General features: G+C 48.3%; 1 protein-coding gene across 1 annotated transcript in view; it reads left to right on the top strand.

Moving 5' to 3' along the window:
- NCS1 (neuronal calcium sensor 1) overlaps positions 1-13,538 on the top strand; it is an 80,981-nt gene extending 67,443 nt beyond the window's left edge. Inside the window, exons 5-8 of the mRNA XM_067541964.1 lie at positions 705-793; positions 1,454-1,531; positions 2,848-2,966; positions 6,228-13,538. Coding sequence (XP_067398065.1) covers positions 705-793; positions 1,454-1,531; positions 2,848-2,946 — 266 coding nt within the window. The 3' untranslated portion in view covers positions 2,947-2,966; positions 6,228-13,538. The remainder of the gene's footprint in view (positions 1-704; positions 794-1,453; positions 1,532-2,847; positions 2,967-6,227) is intronic.
- Positions 13,539-19,676: the final 6,138 nt, after the last annotated feature.

Here is a 19,676-nt window from a genome sequence, read left to right as displayed (position 1 = left end):
GTGGCTCAGGCTGGAGTTTGGACTCTCAAGCCTGCACTGTTCTGGGGAGAGCGAGCTCCTGCCCAAGCCGGAACGTCACAGCAACGTCCACACCGCTCTTTTTAGCCTGCGAGAGCAAGCTCCTATAACACAGATCTGCGGACAGACGTAGTGTGGACATCCCCATTCGGGGCTGTTGCACCAGGACTCTATCTTGGGATCTCAGTGCAGGGGTCCGCGCTGCACAGCCCTAATTAAAACGGGGAAACGGTTAATGAGGTGCAGGAAGGGAGGCTTCCAGAGCAGGGAGCTGTACACTAACTTGCTGTGTGTGCGTTAAAGTGTGTAGGAAACGTGGCAGACTGAGAGCCCTGCAGAACGGAGGCCTCTCTTTATCCACAGCACAGGTCCAGTGCAGGCAGCAGCAAGGCCCTTGCTGCCCCACTAATCTGCCTCTGCCCCACTCTTGAAGGACCTCACCTGGGGCAAAGGGGCTGATTCAGTCTCCAGGCCCATTTATTTCTGGGCGTCATAGCTGAGACCGGTGAGCAGGGTGCAGGCAGTGCTGGTGATGTCTGTGCCCCAGGAAGTGGCCACAGGGAGATCACTTGTTCCTGGCACAGACAGGCCATTGAACGGCCATCAGACTCTTGCTACCAGCCCAGGCTGCATTCGCACTGGCGCGCAGTGCTTCCACCGCACTTCAGTGTCGCTCTTGGTTTCAGGGGCGTTTAAACTCTACGACTTGGACAACGACGGGTACATCACAAGGAATGAGATGCTGGACATCGTAGACGCTATTTATCAGATGGTGGTAGGTGTCTGGGGAGCGGGGAGGGGAGGCTGGTGCAGAGTGCGCCGTGGTCCCACTTGCAGGAGGACGGATGGGCTTCTCCAAAGGGATCCGAGCGGCAGATTCTGATGCTGTCCCCAAGGGGGTATCAGGCCCAACAGGCAGTCAAATTAGCCTGGCTCCAGGGGTGGAGGCAGGGTGTGAGTAGCCCTCCAGCAAGCCACACTCTCTGCTTCTGTGGATATGGTGGAGGTGGGGAAGAGCAGGGCAGCCGCTGTTAACTCCTCCCCCTAGAGAGTAGGGTGCAGCAGAGGTGGCTTCCAACCTGAGGCTTCTGTAGTGATCGCGTAACCCCCTTCACGATCACTGCTGCACAGCCGGCTGCGGGAGGGCCATGTTCCCCACCACCCCGGACTGCTGCAGCCCCGGGTCCCAGGGATCGGATCTGGCCCTTTGCTAGGAGTGTCCAGTGACTGGGATGCCTGTGAGGCTGGCTGAAAGGTGCCTGCGAGGTAACCGGACAAAACTGGCCTGCAGGAGGCTCAGCTCTGGACCGGGGCGTCCTTCACCAATGCACAGAGAGAAAGGACAGAGTGAGATGCAGAGACCCCCTGGCACTGAAGATGCAGGGCAGCCACAGTCAGTGCAAGGGACCCATTACGCTTTCTCCTGTCCCTACAGGGAAACACTGTAGAGCTTCCAGAAGAGGAAAATACGCCAGAGAAGAGAGTGGATCGGATTTTCGCCATGATGGACAAGGTGAGGCACGGTGGCGAGTCTTGTGTGTTTTCTCCCCAGAACTAGGGGGCTGTCACAAGCCCCGATCGATCCTCCATCTATCTCCCAGAGAGGGTCCCCCCTCAGGTGCCATGTACCACGAAACCCACAGACCTGTAGTCGTCTCCTCTCACTGTGGACACAAAGTCTCGCCTATGCAGCCTGCTCAGAGCTTCTCCTTGAGCGGGAGGAATCCAAGCTCACTCAGAGCCTCTCATCATTGGGCGTGACACGGCGCCACCTGTGTCTCTGTGAATCATTAGTCCCTTGTCTAGACAGGGCTCAATGGAGGGGATATTCGCCTCCTGTTTTCTTCCTCCTTCCCCCGCATGTCTGAGTGTGGATTCTTGACCCCACGCTGGCCTGACCAAGGTGATCTCATTTCAGTCTAGGGCCGGTTCAGCAGAGGGTGTAACACACAACGCTTAAACCCCAGCGGAGACTCAGAGCTAAACCTGTGCTTGAGCACTTTGCTGAATCAGCACCACTAGCCGGCTGGCACTTTGGGCTGGACTCAGCCCTGCTGGCCTCGAGGGGTGTCTGCCCAGGGTGGAAGTGAGATTTGCCCAGGTCAGCCTTTGTTTTTATTAGAGGAGGCTGCATGTCCCCTTACCTGTTCCCCCTCTCCACCCAATGCGGTCAACTTTCCAGACCTACTCTTGCCCACCTGGCCCTTCATTCTAAATTCACCCCCTTGCACCCGAGTAGAGACATGTGCCTGGATCTGGTTTTTCCCTTGGACAAGAGCGTTCACCCACAGCACCTGTGAGTCCGAGGGCGCCCGGGTGCGTTCTGTTCTGATGCACTAAAGCTGGAGGAAGGTGCCCTTTCTAGGCAGTGCAGGGCCAGTCGGTATCAGAGTAGGAAGGACCCGTGCCCCATTGTAGTGCAGGCTTCTGTGGTGCCGGGTTTCCCCCACGAGAAGGAGGGGAGCAGTCCCCGTTCATAGGTTATTGCAAGAGGCTGTTTCATTCCCTAAGAAATGTTACTGTAGGAAACCAGCCAGAGCTGCAGAGGCAATGGGGCAGCTCCAGGGGAATGAAGTGCCCTTCAAGTCCACTCCTCAAAGTGCACGTGAGGCAGTGGCGAATTGGGGTAGATGTTAGGGATGTGGCAGAGTCAAGGGGATCCGGGTCCAGTTCTGAACTTCCTCGGAGTTTGGGGAAGGGCTACTTGGCTTGAAGCTGTCTTTCTTTAATGCCAAGCATGGATTGTTCCTCTGGGTCCAGGGCATTTACATAAAACAGTGAGTTGCCACATGTTGGCCGTCTCCAGCTCTCACTACCATTGCCTTTCAGAATGCCGATGGGAAGCTAACGCTGCAGGAGTTCCAGGAGGGCTCCAAAGCCGACCCCTCCATCGTACAGGCACTCTCCCTCTATGACGGACTCGTATAGTCCCGGGATCCCAAGCTGCGGTAAGCTGAGTAAGGTGGCAGGGCTGGGGATCTCTGTCTATTGTAAGCAGAACTGACGGTGCTTCCTTTGCTTACGGTTGCCTGACAATGCCCATTTTTCTCTGCTTATAACTTTTCCCACTTTAACCGTTTGAGCTGAAATTTTCCATGCTGGGTGTTTGCCTCAGGCTGAACTTTTTTGGGGGGTGAAGTTTCAGCTGAAACAGTTCAGCTGTTTCCTAGAACAATGCAAAGAAAAAACATGTTATTTTGCCCATGTTAAAATTAGTCTTGCAACAGTTTAATCTAAAAGTGCCCCCGTGGTTTGGAGCAAGAGCTTGACGTTTGGCAAGTGGGCAGCCCTTATCTCAGGGATGTGCCGTGGCAACCTCTATGAAAATCCACCCAAATATGGTCATGTTATAAACCTTTGAGAAAATCTCTATTTGCACAGTTCAGGAGAGATTTGTTAGCGTTTGGCAGCTAACGTCTCCGAAGATTCCATCTGTACTGAGCATGCTCCTGCCTCTCTTGGTTCTTACATGGTGACCAGACTATGCAGGTGTCATCCCAACAGAGCAGCTGAGCATGCAGAGACTGAGCAGGGGCTGCTGGGACTGAGTGCCTGCAATGCTCCTCAAAGGGGCTGGGGTCGGTTGTGGTGCCGGGCACAGGAACTGAGAGTGGGCAGACTGGTTCTTCTGTGCTCTCAGTGCTAGAACATAAGAACAGCCATACTGGGTCAGACCAATGGTCTTCTGACAGTGGCCAGGAATGAACAGAACAGGGCAATTTCAAGTGATCCATCCTTTGTTGTCCAGTGCCAGCCTCTGGCAGCTGGAGATTTGGGGACACCCAGAGTATGGGGTGCTCTGGAACCTGTCCTCCATGAACGTAGCTAATTCTTTTTTGAATCCAGTTACACTTTTGTCCTTCACAACATCCATTGGCAAGGAGTTCCACAGGTTGAATGCGTGTTGTGTGGAGAAGGTACTCCCTTATGTCTGGGCTCAGGTAGGAGAAAGGAGGAAGAAGCAGCGGCCACGTTAGAACGCAAAGGGGTGAGGATTGAGGGAGAGGCAGCAGAGGAGGATACAGGAGCCAGAAGGTGAGAGAAAGCAGAGGAAGAAACAGACAGTGTAGTCTGGGCTATACCTAACGTGTTGTGAGGAGCCCCAGGGATGAGTCGTCTTTGGCAGGGAACGTTTGGCAGCATCCAGAGAGTGGAATCAACTGGACCAAAGCCAAGGAGATCAGCCCAATGTCCCTGTAAGGAAGGTGCCAGAATTCCAGCAAGGGGCTCAGAGGAATCTCCTCCAGCACATCTCAGTTCTTCTCGGTCGTGGAATAGCATCCTGAAGATTTGAGCGTCCCAGCACTTAGAGACCATGCTAAGAGCCTTAGAGAAACCCCAGACATCACTTGGGACTTTGAAACTAGGCTGAGGTAAAGTCTGGGGAATATACTGAAAGGAGCAGTCCGGCGCTGCCAGGAAGAGGGGGCAGAGATGAGGTCCGAGGTCTCCTCCGTCTCTGACTCTTATGATTCCATAATTCAAGCCACACGCTGAGGCAACATGAGAGCTGAGCAAAACATGCAGTGGGTTCATTTTAATTTTGCACCACTTTTCTAGACTGGTTCTTATTTTGCAACATCTGGAGTGAATGGGGAGGGGGCTCAGACCCAGGTCTAGTCTACACCCAGATTTGGGGAGGGGTTGCCAATAAATGGTGCTGAATTCAGCCCATCTCTACATAAGGTGCCCTTTTTTTTGCTCCTTTTCAAGCAGGGGCATGTTATTGGAATGGGGGTGACTGGCATTCCTTAGATTGGCAGCAGCTGCAGATGTTGCATTCCCTGTGCATTATGTTCTCCTCTGAGCTCTAGCTCTCCCTCCTTCCATATGTGCTTGGCTGTTTTAAGGAGGTCTGTAGCAAACTCTAGTGGCGGGCGGACATGCACAGAGGAAAATGCCATTTTGTCAGGAGGGAGCTCGTAGGGAATGCAGGGTGAGCTCCTAAAGGGGGTATGATGGGGCTCCAAGATCAGCAGCAGCAATCTGGACTAGGAAAGCTGCTCTTAAGGGCTTTGTGATGCAGTGGTGCAAGGAAGAAACTACACTGGAGAAACCAGAGGCTGGGAGGGAGAAAGGAGAAGACAAACCCTTCAGTGAGTTACCAGGGGATGAGCAGTTGTTAGACTTGTATCTAGTTAGTTCCAAACTCCCCTCTCGGGGGCTTTATAATTCCTACAACCCGACGGGGGAGCAGATTCCTTCCTATGTCCTTGGGGGACAATCACAAACAACCTTTCTGATTTTCAGGCATCCCAAGGCCTGTTGTGCATGACGATACAGTAAAACCTGCCGATCTGCAAAGAAATTTAAACCACCAGGGTCTGTGGTGTGACTCACACTGTATCTGCGATAGAAGAGCCCCAGAGGCAGTTTGCAAAACCTGGGGGGTTGGGGAAGGTGCTCGTGTGAAAAGCATCGGTAGCGCAACTTGCAGGGCATCCTGTCGAGTGGCACCAGCACGTCATTGCTCGAAGCGTTACAAATATGGGTTATTATTTAATTGTGTGTGTGTATTGTGGGAGCACACAAAGGCTCCAGCCAGCACACGTTGGGCAAGGTGTTGCACAGATGCAGTCCTTGCCCCAAAGAGCTCACATTAAGAAATGTCTCTGAAATTTTGAATTATGACAAAAAAGGAGGGGGGGCACCATCAACATTTTCACACATAAATTCTTCCTTCTCCCCCTTGGAATTTTTCAGATTTCATAACTTGATGATGTTTCCAATTTTCAAAATTTTAAGGCCCCAGAAACAGAGGGGGGGAGTTCAAAAAAAAGTTAGCAAATTCTTTGCCGTTATCCCAGCCAGCTCAGCATGGCCAACAGCAAGCTTTCAGAACCCAGTGAGGTCCTAAAAAATCATGAGATTGGCTTATAAATCAAGAGGCTGATAAAAAGAATAAACAGTAGGTTCTGGAGTTGGAGCCTTGGGCCTGTTGAGTGAGGGGTCACATTTCCAAGCTTTTCTCCACAGCCAGGATGGCAAGAAATGTACTTTTTATTTTCCATGAAAGCATAGAGTCTCACAATAATCACCTGACTCCAGGAGCTGGGACCTTAAGAAAGAAAACAAAAGATGGCAGGACTTGTGATAAAATCACGAGAGTTGGCAAATTTCTTCTTGTCTCTAGTTTCTTTGATTTAAACACAGTCTGACTTGATTTCGCCTATTTTCCCCGCCCTGCCAAAACCCTTCCTCTCTTTCAGTTGCCTGGGGGAAGATTCTTTCTGTGCCATCAGACCACCTCAGTAAAGAAGCTTGCCTGTCCCTCTCCAGCCTTCCTTTATGTTATGCGAACAAGGGATGCGCTTGAAGTGTGAGGTCATCCCCTGCACCCACTCTGAATCAACCGTTTCCATTTGCCAACTTCTGCTTTTTCAAAAAAAAAGAAGAAAAAAAGAAAGGGAAAAAATAGGAAAAGAAAAAGCAGTGAATTTTTGAGCATCTGGGGATGAAAGGGGTCATGCATCACGGTGCGGAGACCCTCCCCTACCGCCTCTTGCTTTTATTTAATAGATTTTTTTTTGAATGGACTAAAAACACCGACAAATATTTTACATTGTTTTCATAGAAAATTGCAGCATGAAGGAGGAGCCAAAAGGTACTGTTGAGGTCTTGGAGTAGGTGGCTGCTGCACACCATCTGAGCACTTGATCGCAATCGGCTTCTGCTTTATCGGGGGGGGAGCGAGGGTGTGGACGATAAAAGGCAATTGGAAATGAAAGTTCCATGTCACCTGCATTCCCAGCAGCAGCCCAGCCTGTGTCGCTAGGGATATATGTATATTTTTTGTGATACAGTATTGTGCTTTTTTTTTGGATGGAAAAAGTGAGGCTTTTTTTAATATACCTATCTATGTTATCAATATCTTTATTTATTTGTTGTAAATGTTGCTGCTGTGTTTAGTCTCTTGTGTGTTGAAACAGCTAGGGGATAGAGGTTGTAAGGTTTACACACTATGGCAGGGGGACGGTAGCCTGCGATAGCAATTAAGCCAAAAATATTCCAATATTCTTCCCCACCCCATACACTGTGCTTTGTCGGCTGGTTGATATTTTACAGGGGGTAACATAGCCCCCTTCTCCTTGTTTCCTGCATCCTCTTCTCCCTCCCCCTCTTTAGAAGCTCAGCTAATACCCCTGATAAATCCCAAGGCCGGAAGGCTGTCCTTCTTTCAACAATTTGTATTTCTGTTGTCCTGATGCATTCATTTTGCCATCTTGCCTTTGTGTAAAGCAGAATGATGACGGTATCCAGACGTTTTTCTGCATGAAAAGTATTAATGGGGCCAATATTGTTTTAAATGACCCTTCTTTTTGAAAAATCCTGGGACTGTCGTGTATGTATCTTGGGGAGTGGAGGGGGAGTTAAAAATGGAGCTGAATTAACTCCTTACTAAGCCCCCAGGAGGTCGGGAGCCTGGAGTCCCTTTGGGCTGAGAACAGATATGGTTGGGCAATGGTACAGTTGCCTGCCTTTAATGTTTCTGAAAAGAGCCAGCAGGTCAGAAGAGCTTAGGAGAGCTGTTTAAGCAAACAACGATTCCTAGCGGTTTAAGGCAAAACCAAACCCTTGACACTGTCCAGAGCTACACTAGCGCTGCTTATTGTCATGGAGAATGAGAAGGAAGAATGGCCATAGTCTCTTAGTGTTCTGCCACCCTTGCACTCGTTTGGTGTTTTAAAGTGCTCTGGAGTTCTGCTGTTTGAGCAGTGCATTGAGAGGGAGCTAGAGAAGCCTTGTTCGGTGGGTCATGTCCATTCCTACAGTGCCCAGTTTGGGTCACAGAGATGGACGTGAGCTTTGGTAAACAGGAAAACAGACAAGAAAACAAGAAATCCAGCCCCTTCCCTCCATTTCTGCTCATTCTGTCTCCGCCCTAGGGGGAAATGGAAAAGCAAAATAGAAGCACAGTAGCAAATGCACCCAAGACTAGGGCAGGCGCTGCCACAGTTCCCTTGTATAACGGAGCTAGAATGGAAAGCCAGCTGCAGCTTTCAGCACGGAGCTGCAGCTGGAGGTGGCTCCCCGGTGCAGCAGGAAGGTCTGTGTAAACAGAGCGATGATCAAGCACACCATAAATATTGGAGCCCTTTGCCTTTCCACCAACGTTCTTGGTCATGCGCCCAGAAGTTGGTGAATGTATCTGTCGTACTAGCTAGCCGAAGAGTTTCGAAGGCTGCTATCACCTTGGTATCCAAGCACCAAGCATTGCTCTTTTTAAGACTGCGTGTAACAAGAACAGCTGCAGAGTAATGGAGTGGAAGGTCGGAGGGAGAATGAAAGATTCTGAAGCTAAGAGTGGCAGATGTTAGCTGCCATCTGTGTTAGTGGAGAAGCATGAGTGAGCAAAATCACGGTTGCCTTTCTGTCCATCTTTTCCTCTTCCCATGATTGGGAAGGACAGATTTACTGGCCTCATCCTAGATGCACCTCTGTAGATAGGGAATGAGGTGCTACAAAAGACCTAAATGCCTGTTAACTTCTGGGATGTTTGGACTTGGATCTAAATTTTATGGCCCAGGCTTGCATTACAAATCCAACACAACTGAAATGGTCCCCAAACCCTTCTTAGACTGTAACACGCTGGTGGTTCTTAACAAGAGCTGCATGTATTCTTCCTGGTCCAGCAATGAGGAGCTGTATGATTTAACTTGCTCTTGGGTTCTCCCATGCAGTACTTTAGACTTTGTAAGGGGAAACCCATATAAAGGGCAGTGACTCCATCTTTCAGAGCCAGAACCACTTTTTATATATATAAATCCTAGTCACTGTGCCAAGCATTGCTTCCCTTTCCTTTTTTCCTCTCCCACCATATCCCCGCAGTATAACCAGTGCAAGCTGTGTTTTCCCAGAGATGAGATACAGCCCAGGTGACCCTGATTTGGCACTTGAATGCCTGCATGGTGGTGAATGTCTTTGTACAGGTGCAGATATCTCTAGGGGGCGTCTTCGTGATCATCCACGCACCGTAGATTTGAAACGTGAACTCATGCTCCAAAAACACCTGAGGTCATCACTGGAACTAAAGAAGAAATGTCCATGAGCTGTCACCGGTATTAAGGCTTCTCTTCTGCATAGGTTGCAGTAGGGGCGATATGGGGACGCACAATAGAGTGAGGTCTCATTCTGTCCAACAGAGGGCAGCCGTGACATATTTGCACAAGCCTGTACATGACACTGGCCTTCCAGTGCTGTGCATTCCATGTTCAGTCCTCCATGTGTCACAGAGCACAGATTTTTTAGGATGGCAGCTGCCCCTCAGTCTCTGCTTGCTACTGCAGATGGTGGTGATGCATTAGTCATGGAAGCACAAGAGTTTTTTGTCCTATCACAAGCTTTGAAAACCAGGAAGACTTTTCTCCGCCATCTGCTTCCTCTCTTTACCACCACGCAGTTATGTTGGAAGTTCTCAGAATCCTGTTCCATAAGAAAGAAGAGTCAGCTGGCATTGTAACTTTCCAGACCTCAGCTTGGTGTCTTTTCTTTTGGCATGCAGCAAGAGGGCAGTGCAATATCTGCATGCTCTTCAGTGTTTTGCATTTCATACCACAGTACTTTTTCTTGGCTTACAGTTATTTTTCATGGTGTGGTTATAAAGATGCCCTTTGTCCTTAACAGCGAGGTCACCCATGCTTTCCAGAGCAATATTGTGAGCTGCTGGGTCACAACTGCAGCCGGTGCAAATCACTCCATTGATTTCCATGGAGCAGCTCTGATCGACAGCACCTTGGGGACTGGTCCCTGATGCATGGGCAGCATTGGACGGGAGGTCTCCTGACCCACAGAATGCCACGCCTGAAGGCATGGGCTGCGATCAGCACATCGGGGCTATCTACAGTCGCCTTAGCCAGCCCAAGGTCCAACCGACAAATCGAGGATTTGGAACAGCAGCAGTGGCAGGGGAGGAGAATTAACTCCAGGTGCACTGTATATTTCATTTTTAGCACCGAGGTTGGAATTTTCAAAAGAGGGAGTTAGGCACCCAAATCCTATGGGCACCTACCTCCTAAATCCCAGCCCTAGTGCAGAGTGGCCATCTATCTAAGGTGGCTGTTTATTCCCCAATCCCTGACCCAGCACTGGTAAAGAGCTCTTGTCTTGTTCTGTGGCTGTGTTCCATTGGTAAGAATATCTACAGAGTACCCAAACATCCTGTCTATACCGTTCTTAAAGGTCATTCCCTTCCACACATTTCTCTCACCAGTAACAAAAAAGCACAACATGTTTGGAAGTAGCATGAAATGTTTCATTGCTTGTTAAGCTGGACTGCCAGAGTTTGATTTGTGTGCACATCTGGCTTGTGTATGACCAAACAGAACTGAAGGCTTTGTAAAGACCTTGGTCAATATGTTTTTATGCCACTTAACAGATCAAGATACTTAGCTTTGAGGCTTGGGGATGACGTAGGCATTAACAGATCAAGCAGGAAATGTTTTGGGAGAAGGACCACAAAACTGCGTATTTTTGTCCCCCTAAAGGCAGCTTTCCTGCAGTGAGGCTGGAGACAATCCACCGATGGGTTGTGAATCACATGGAGTGTGGTAGGAACTTCAGTTTCCCTTCTTGTTCTATTCACAAGGTAGGCTGGATATTGAGGATAGTCTCTGCTGTAACTGATTCATCCAAATAGGGGCCACAAGCCAGAAAAGCACATGCTTAGGTCCACTTTTATTCAGGAAATCACTTAAGCATGCACTTAATTTTCCTTCCTAAATAGAGATGAGTCCCTGCATCGGGGCTTGAATGATTTCTGTCATTACTTACAGTAATATCCAGCCTCTTCAATGACTCCTGTTTCTGATAGTCCCATTTGTAACACTAACATGAAATGTTGTGAAACCAGCGTGGTTCCCCTAGGAAATGAGCCGGTATGAGAATTTACAGAAATAGCACCAAAACCCTGCAGCTCTATGGGAAGAGGTCTTGTTTTGGAGCTTTGACTATACGATACTGTAGTATTGTTTTATAAGGAGAGACCCACTGACTGTGACACTTCTTGAGCAGACTTGATCAACCTTATGAAAACCCACCAAGCAACTGCTGCATCTTGTGTAGGACAAGTGTTGACCTCATAGGGCCTAATCCTGATCCCACTAAAATCAATGGACCAGATCTTCCGCTGGTGTACATTGGCTCCATTGACTTTGATGGAGCTATGCCGGCTTATGCCAGCCAAGGAGCTGGCGAGTGTGAGTCTTTTGCCATTGACTTCAGCAGGCGCTGGACTATAATATGAATCTCACAGAGCCATTGCAATCAGATAAAGGATTTGAAGGTGTCTGAGTGTCCTGAGCTTTTCCTGGGTGCTGCTGGCTCTTTTTGGAAAGCCTTGCATGAAATAAAGGCAGCGAGACAAGGAGTTGAGCTCATTTACCATGTTCTCTTTAACATAAATTGTTATTACACCCAAGAAAAAGGCCTTTCCCTTTGCAGCTGGGAGTTGGCTGGTTCCTGCTTTTCCCTTCCATCTGATCTTACAGCGATAGAGGGGTGATGAACGGGACATACAACCTCACTCCTTCCAAGGGAAACTCAATTTCCCTGCTGTTTTGTGGCCAGAACGCTCTCATTTTTGGTAGCTCTCTGCTGCACCTCCCAGCTCACCATCTCTTCCCCCTGTCTGGTCCCTTTTTGCTGCCGACTGGCATGTAAGGTGAACGTGATGCTTCTGTAACTTCCCCTGCTGATAAATAACTAACCGCACAAAATGTATAACAATATCCAGGCGAGTGTAAATGTCATTTGTTCTGGCACTTCCCTCGGAAAGGCTTTTACGTTTGGCACCTTCTAGTTCATTGTATGAAGGAGCCGTCACACTTTAAGGGACACTGTATAATTGTTCCAGCTCCCACAGACCTTTTTTTTTTTTAAATTGATTGTCTTTGCCAGGATTTCAGTAGCAGCAGCTGTCTCTGGCTCAACAGCGGTTAACAAACCCTGGTCTGGGAGCTGCACAGAGCGTTGCTGACTGGCGTTCTCGAAGAAGCAAGGAATCTCAGGTTTCAGTGAAATGCTTTTATTTAACAGTTGCATCGGCAACATGGTGGATGCAAGTGGATTCAGTGTCTTACCCAGAGGGAGGCCAAGGTCTGTCCATAGCCATGTCTCTCTCTCTAGCTTATTTCCTGTGAGCTACCTAAAAGGCCCAAAAGATGGCAGTAGGCCCCACTGACGCACACAGCTAAGGGAGTAAGCGAAACGAAGCCTTCGGCCTCTCAGCCCAACAGGAAAGAAAGTAGTGTTTGTCAGGGGAAGCAGGTCCAGATGGGACAGGAAAGAAGTGTTGGTTCTGAGCTCACAAGGGCTTCAACTGGCATAGAGCAAGGAATAGAAACGTACCACACAGTGACACTCAGGCTCTGACCAATTCTAGTCCACCCCTATCTAGTCCCCTATCCCTGAGGTCTTCACCACAGCCCTGCCTGACCACCAGGTCAAGATGACTTCAGCTTGGCAATTTTGCAGGCCCTCTGGATGGTCACCAAGTCGACAACTGCCACTTTTCAGCCTTAAGGCCACTGCCGTCCGCCAGCCCAGAGTCATTGTCACCCTCCCCGTTTCTTTTAATATTTGCAATTTAAAAAACAAAACGATTTTTGAATGAATAAAAAGCTTTGGTTGATTAATAAAGAGCCTGTTTAATCTTCTGTTTTGTAGTGGTGCACGTTTTCCCTCCTGAGTGGGCAAGCCAGTTGCTGGAACCAGACATTACATGTCGGGCTCTCTGACAACTCCTCAAGGGTATATCTTCTCCCTGAGGGGACTGGAACTCCTGAGACCTGGGTCCTAGTCGTGCCTCAGCTCTTGACTCACTGGGTGGCTTTGCAAGTCACTTAGGCCAAAATTTTCAAACGTAGCCAATGATTTTGGGAGCCTGACTTTGAGATGCCTTCAGCCTTGTTTTCAGAAGTGCTGAGCATCCACACCTCCCACTGAAATCCATGGGAGCTGCAGCTTCTCAGCACCCCTGAAAATAAGACATACGGCATCTCACCTTAGAAAATATTGGCCTTAACCTCTCTGTGCCTCAGTTTTCCCATCTGCAAAATGGGGTTGATACCCACCCATTCTTGTAAAGTGCTTTGAGATCTACGTATAAAATGCTATCTGAGCGCTAAGTATTATGTTACTATTATTATTAGTGAATAGATTTTGCACAGTCTCCAGAAAATGAAACACACAAGAACCATGAGTATTGGGGAAATCACTTCCTCCTGGTTTTGGAATATTCAGTTTATTTCACCAAGTAATTCACTTAAAAAAAAAAAAGAAATCTGGTCATTATTAAAAAATAACAACAGCAGCTGATTTGTTTCTTTTTGTGATGTTTTCTGCACAATATTTCCCAAGATGTTCCTGAACTAAAGAGAGAAGAGTGTTGCAGCTGTGACATTTGAAAAAAAAACAGTAATAAAGAGTCAAAGGTGCATGGCCAGCCTCTGATAATGCGCTTTCTGGCACTATATGTTATCTGTCACTGTCAGTGTTGCATAGATTAAAAAGCAGGATCTGTACTTTCCTTTTCTTTTGTTTTATTTTTCCTCTTTGTGTGATAACTGTTGCCGTTTTATATCACCTTTCCCTGTAGCTCTGGGTCTTTTCTGGACTTAACAGTTTCCTCCAGAAGGAAAAAGATTTGCGATTTTGGGGAGGGGTGAATCAGACTGGCAGGTCCCCTGACCAATAATAATAGGTTTCCATCATACAAGACATAAGGAGAGAGAGAAATGAAGTTTTTTTTCCTCTTGACTAGTCATTTAATTATAATGCTCTATAGCACAGGCAAAAGCAGCTAATACAGCTATTCCCCTGTGAGTGGTAATAGCCAAACTTCTTATTTCGTCTTTGATTGCTTTTGAGAAGCGTTATACCATGCTGCTATTCCACAAGTCTCCCATGGGCCACATTCTGAACGGGGCTGAGTACTTTGCTTAAAGGTGCAGCTACTCGGGATCTGGCTCTGTCTGTTAGACAAGTATCGTTGACTTTCATGTGCGCTGGCATCAGTGGGATTTCATCTTGCATCTAGTTAATCAGTTGAAGAAGGGAAGACAAAGAAATGGGCCCAATGATTTAAATGGGTGAAACTGCCCAGGCATCAGTGGAATTGCACCCATTTACACCAGTGGAGAATTTGGTCCAGTACAGAAAAGGAGTAGAGCTCCCATTCCATGGAACAGGCATATTCAGCATCAGATAAAACGTTTCAAAGTGAAGTGAGAGCATGGCCAGGGGAGTTGGATGGGTGCCCCTTGCACTCAGCATGTTGAGTTCATCTTTGACACAGACACAAACTGTGTTTTTCCCTGCGGGTCACCTGGGTGGAGAGTAATATGTTGTGATCTCAACGTTAGAGCTGAGAGCCAAGAGCTTATTGCAGACCATGGGAAAACTGCCTTTCCAATGGCGTGTGATGCAGCCTTCAACTCAGAATAGTCCAGGAGACATTCACAGCTGCCATCTACTCATAGCATCAGAATCCCCAAATTAGATAGGTGCCACCGTAGATACACATGGGTAATTGTGATAGCATCTGGGTCTGGGTGGACCAACTAGCCAGCCATTGGATAATTAGAGTAAAGCAATGTGTATACTTTATGGATGTCCCAAAGGCTGCTGCTTTCAACCTGAATTGATATCGTGGTGCTATATAAGGGATCTTTCCTGGTCCCATTGGCTTCAGTGGGAGCTGAGGGCATCTCTCCTGATTGGGACCTCAGTGATTACGAATTTTAATTTGGGTGTCCCCTTTTTGGGATGACTTTGGAGAGGTCAAAAGTAAGTGAGGAAAAGCCCCCACTGCCCTTCCAAAGGGCCTTCAGAGCTGTGAAAAAGTTCCCCTAAAGTCAAATATGTGCAACCAGAGCAGATGAGGTGCCATATGGGATCAGCCTGCTAGACCGTCTTCTCTGTATCCTGCCTAGCCCAATCCTGGATGCTACAGAGCAAGGCAAAGCAGAGCTGGCTGCCCTCTAGCTGCAGGAGCAAGATTTTCAGTACTGACCAAGGGCCAGTTTTTTAAAGGTATTTAGGTGTTTAAAGATGCAGGTAGGTGCCTAAAGGGATTTTCAAAATCACCTAAGCAGGAAAATCCCGCATGCCCCTCTCCGCATTGTTAGGTACCTGAACACCTTTGAAACTCTGCCTTAGGGATTCTGAGTGCTTCAGTTTTGGGGACCTCAGCTTAGGACTCCTTAGAAGACCCTGATTTTCAGAGGTGCTGAGCAGTTGCCTTCTGAGAATCAGGCCTCTTTAAGGGGACTGAAGTTGGGCATCACAAAATCATTAGCCCCTTTTGAAAATCTTGACCCATGTGCCTAACCTGCACTTCATTTTAAAACTGCCAACAGATAGCAGAGCCCCCTATGCAACCCCACACACCCTATAAAACCAGACGCAATAAAGGCCCAGCAATGCGCTAGCTCAGCATTTCCACTTGTACTTGCTCCATCCCCTCAAGGAAAGAGCCTGGGATGATTTCTGATCCGGGCTATGTTGAAGGCTAGGCTTGAATTCAGTTTATACGGCAGTGGTTTGCGAAGTGTGGTCTGCGGGATCAACAGAACAGAGAGAGGCTGCGGCAGAAGGCTGGGGTGGGGGGCTGAGCTGTGAGAGAATAATTGTCTCTTAAAGAGATCCATGGAAGGCAACCACTTGGTTCAGTTAGGACATGTCAGATCTGGCTGAGGCGCAATTAGCAGGTAGAAGCAGAGTGCCCTGGAGGATGACGAATGATTCACGTCTGCTTTCTTACTGCATAGACATCTGTCCCCGCTCTGATCTGCAGGAATTGTCTCTTCTCACCCTCCCTGCTGCTAAGGAAATCAAACATCCCAAGTCATTTTGATTCCTTTTTTTAAAAAAGTCTGAGCAATGGGGGCAGGGAATTAGTTTTCATGCTTAGGTCAGTTTTAAGACGCCAGCTATAACTTGTATCCTCCTGACCTGGCTGCAAAATGATCCTAGAGCAGTGACTGCTTCACAGTTTGCCTGCTGAGATTTCCTACCCCTTTACAAGGCAAGGGGGCAGGGAGAGAGGGAGCCTGCAGAGGTGATTAATGCACAGAGACAATAGCCAAACTAAGCAAATCCCCTGCTTGGATTATTGCTTTAATTCTCCATCATGGCAGGAGCCTTAAGGAAATCCACTCTGAATGCAGTGAAGGTGAAGTTCACTCAGTGTCCAGGACTCCTACAAGGCACTCAAAGGTCTTTAGGCTCAATTTTAATGGAGTTAGGAGCCTAAAGACCTTTGAGGATCTGGGCCTTGAGATCTTTATGTGAAGTTAAGGTGATGAATAAGACCTTGCAGAGACTGTCATTGTGTGAGTGTTAGGGAGTTTCCGAGGACCTGACTCTGACTCATTGAAGCTTTGACACTGACTTCAGACAGTACAGATCCAACCCTACCTGGACATAGTAAAGCTTCCAGTTCCTTTTCTCTCTCTCTTTCTGTTCCTAATAACATCTGTCCATCTGTCACTCTGTGTCTGGAGGGACCTCACTGACAATCAGCTGAGCCTGGGATAAGAAACAGCAGCTTCTGCAAAGAGCCGCATTGGTAAAGCCCAGACCCTGTCTGTGTGTCTGTTCTGCTGTCGCTCCCTCCAGCTTGGACTGCATGTCCTTATTGCCTTGTCTTTTAAGTCTTGAGATGACTTCAAGAGCAAAACAAACATAAAACCCACAAAACCCCAGATCTTTGTGACGGTCGAAATAAAAGCTTAATGACAGTAACACGCACGTGGTCTGTGATGCACTGCGAAGCTGTGTACGTGAAATACACAGTGAGTCTCTACCTCAGAACATACACACTGCACACGTTCAAACTACAAACTAAAGAGGAAGGGTGAACTCCTGGCCCCAATGAAGTCAATGGCAAAATTTCCGTTGACTTCAATGGGGCCAGGATTTCTCCCCAAAAGAGGAGGCCTTGTATTTTCCAGGCTTCTTGTTCTGCAATCTTTGCCGTTAGCTGTATAGTTAGGTTGATCCATGCACTGGGAATCTCAGTTTATTGGTTTGGGGCAGGATGCGTCTACGTTCCCTTACAATGGATCCAAGCAGGCTTTGTTTGTGCATGCTGAGCAAGCCCTTCTGCCACACACTGCTGTTAATGGGACTATCTGTGCAGTCAGGGCTTCTCCAGAACATATGTGAAGGCATCCAAATCTGGGCCAGGGAGCAGCACCTTACTCCGTGAATTTCCCACTCTGGATTCAGCGTGGCTCAGGGCACCTCAAAGTATAGCTTGCAGACCAGGTGGAGCGTGTCTCTTCGTGAGATCCACAAATTGCCAGAATCTCGGCCATTTCCTGCCATGCTGGGAAATCGCTGGGACTCACCCATGGAGTAGGCCCTGCTGGGAGTAAGTAGGAATGGCAGAATCCAGCCTTTTGAAAGGTTTTGTACCCCAACATTTGTTTGAAATCTTGCCTTCAAGGCAGGCTGCTTCACCCTGCACCGTCGTCCGGGCGAGCAGTTGGTAAGAGGTAAATCCTGCCTGGCTTGCCCAATTGCCAGTGGTGATTCAGGGGAACGGCAGCACCATGAAACGGCAGAAGCTTTGTTGCTGAAGGAGACTGGAAGAATGCAGGGAACTGGACACCACCGTGGAGGCAAGTTCCAGCTCTTTATACAGCGAGTTGAAGGATTGAACGTGGAGAAAGACCCCGGTTGGCAACACCCGCTTTGAGGAAACCCCTTTGGGAAGTGAAGGACAGGTAACAGCAACCCCGGGAAACCTCCCAAAGGGCAAGCGAGGGGATGTTTGTGTAGCAGAAGCCCAACAGGGTTTTCCAGGACATACGAGCTAAAAGGGTCTGTTGAGGATCAGGCCATAGATGGCGCCATATGTCCAAGGAAGCGAGCCTTTCCAAATGAGAGGTGCCACTGCTTATATATGACATGCCACTGGGCTCTCCAGGCTGGGAACTTGACCCTGCTCAAAATCCAGTCCTTTGCAGTACATTTGGGTGTGGGCATCCGTATTCGGAACATAGAGAGTCCCTAAAATAATGGGTCCCTCCCTGTAAATTCTCTCTGTTAAAACATTAACTTCGCCGAAACGAGCAGCGTAGGGTTGCGGATGGGAGAAAGCTCTCTCTGGGCGGGAATGTGGCATTTAAATTCTCATCCTGGAAAAAATGGAGGCTGGGGGGGTGGACAGGGCTGTTTTAAGACCTTCGTAGGCCCCCCGACCGAAATAACTCATTTGATTTTAAGCTATTAATAAATAGTTTTTTAAATAAAAATAAAAAATTATATAATTTTTTTTTTCGTAGACCCTGAATGTTTTGTAGGCCCTAGGCACTGTGCCTATTGTGCCTAATGGATAATACGGCCCTGGGGGTGGGGGTTGCTGTGTTCTGTATTTTATTACTGTTATTATTATGCTTTTAAAATGTTCCCGTGAGTTTAATGCTGGAAACCAGCTCCTCCCTTCCCCCGCAGAGTGTACCCTGCCAACATCACACTGCCAGGAGTGAGACTCGTGCCCCTTTCATCCCTCTGTGCAATGGAGTGTCGACACAATGGCTTTAGCCCATCAGGCTTATTTCACTGATCACCCTGGAAGGGCCTCAGATTGGGGGAACTCTTGGTCTTTAGGGTGGATTGAAACAGGCATCCTAGGGAAAGGATCAAGAGCCCATTTCCAGTCCCCTGAGCCACCTGGTTGAACTACACACTCCCTAATCTTTTTGACCTTTACTTACATTGGGCAGCACATCACTCTACCCAGAGCCCCATTGGGCTGATTCTTGCTGTGAGGAGTTAGTCAGTGTCAGCACGGATGTCACTGGCAGGTCCTTTTGTTGCTCTTCTCTGAGCTTTCTCCTGTTTGGGCCACAAATCAATGCAGCGTTTCAGGGGCAGCCTCACTTAAACCTGCCGTATATCCATCTTCAGACTGACACTGTACTTACTGCCTTGTGTCTGTCCTGTGAACTCAGGCCCGTGGGTGGAAGGAGCAGGGATTTGGAGAACGAAGCATTAAGAGATGGACACAATTCTTTCCCTTTGGAAGAGGCTTTACTCATATGGCAGCAGCTGATTAACCTGCAGAGTTGAGAGTCCCCAGGTATTTTGGTAACACAACTACCATGTCGCTCCAGATTTGATAACTCAGCAGTGGCAAAAAGCATCTCCCTGCTGGTATTTTTACTGCAAGCAGAAAGGACACAGAGCATAATCCCCGAGGCAGCTTAATGCCACCAACTAATCCCCTGCCTGTGCAATCCAGTATGACTCCACTTACAACCTTGCAGGGCACCAGCTGGGGCGGACCGATGGGATCCAAGCTTAAGAAACGGACTGAGACCGATGCTCTTGTCTGGTTTGGTGAGGTCAGCTGCGTACAGGTGTTCTCCCTGGGAGTTATGCAGTCATCTTGCACGCGTGGACTAGACACGTTCACTGGCCATGTGTGCCATCCACTGTGCACATGCATGTGGCAGTGAAGGCAAGGGAAGCTGTGGCATGATCTCCCTTCTGACTGCAGAGACCGATCGCAGATGTGTCCTTTTGCAGGTTGCATATGCCTTGTTTACTTTAGAAGGCCCTTTATTGCTGATCTGAATGGTTGCTGTTTTCCTGTGTACTTCCATTGTTCGGTGTCTAGTGGCTAAAGTGTGGGGCTGGCAAGTCAAGAT

Source organism: Emydura macquarii, unplaced genomic scaffold (assembly GCF_026122565.2).
Source record: "Emydura macquarii macquarii isolate MOO-44397 ecotype Brisbane River unplaced genomic scaffold, CSIRO-AGI_Emac_v2 contig_691, whole genome shotgun sequence".
NCBI classification, from domain to species: Eukaryota; Metazoa; Chordata; order Testudines; family Chelidae; genus Emydura; species Emydura macquarii.
This window is presented reverse-complemented; position numbering and strand designations above follow the sequence as displayed.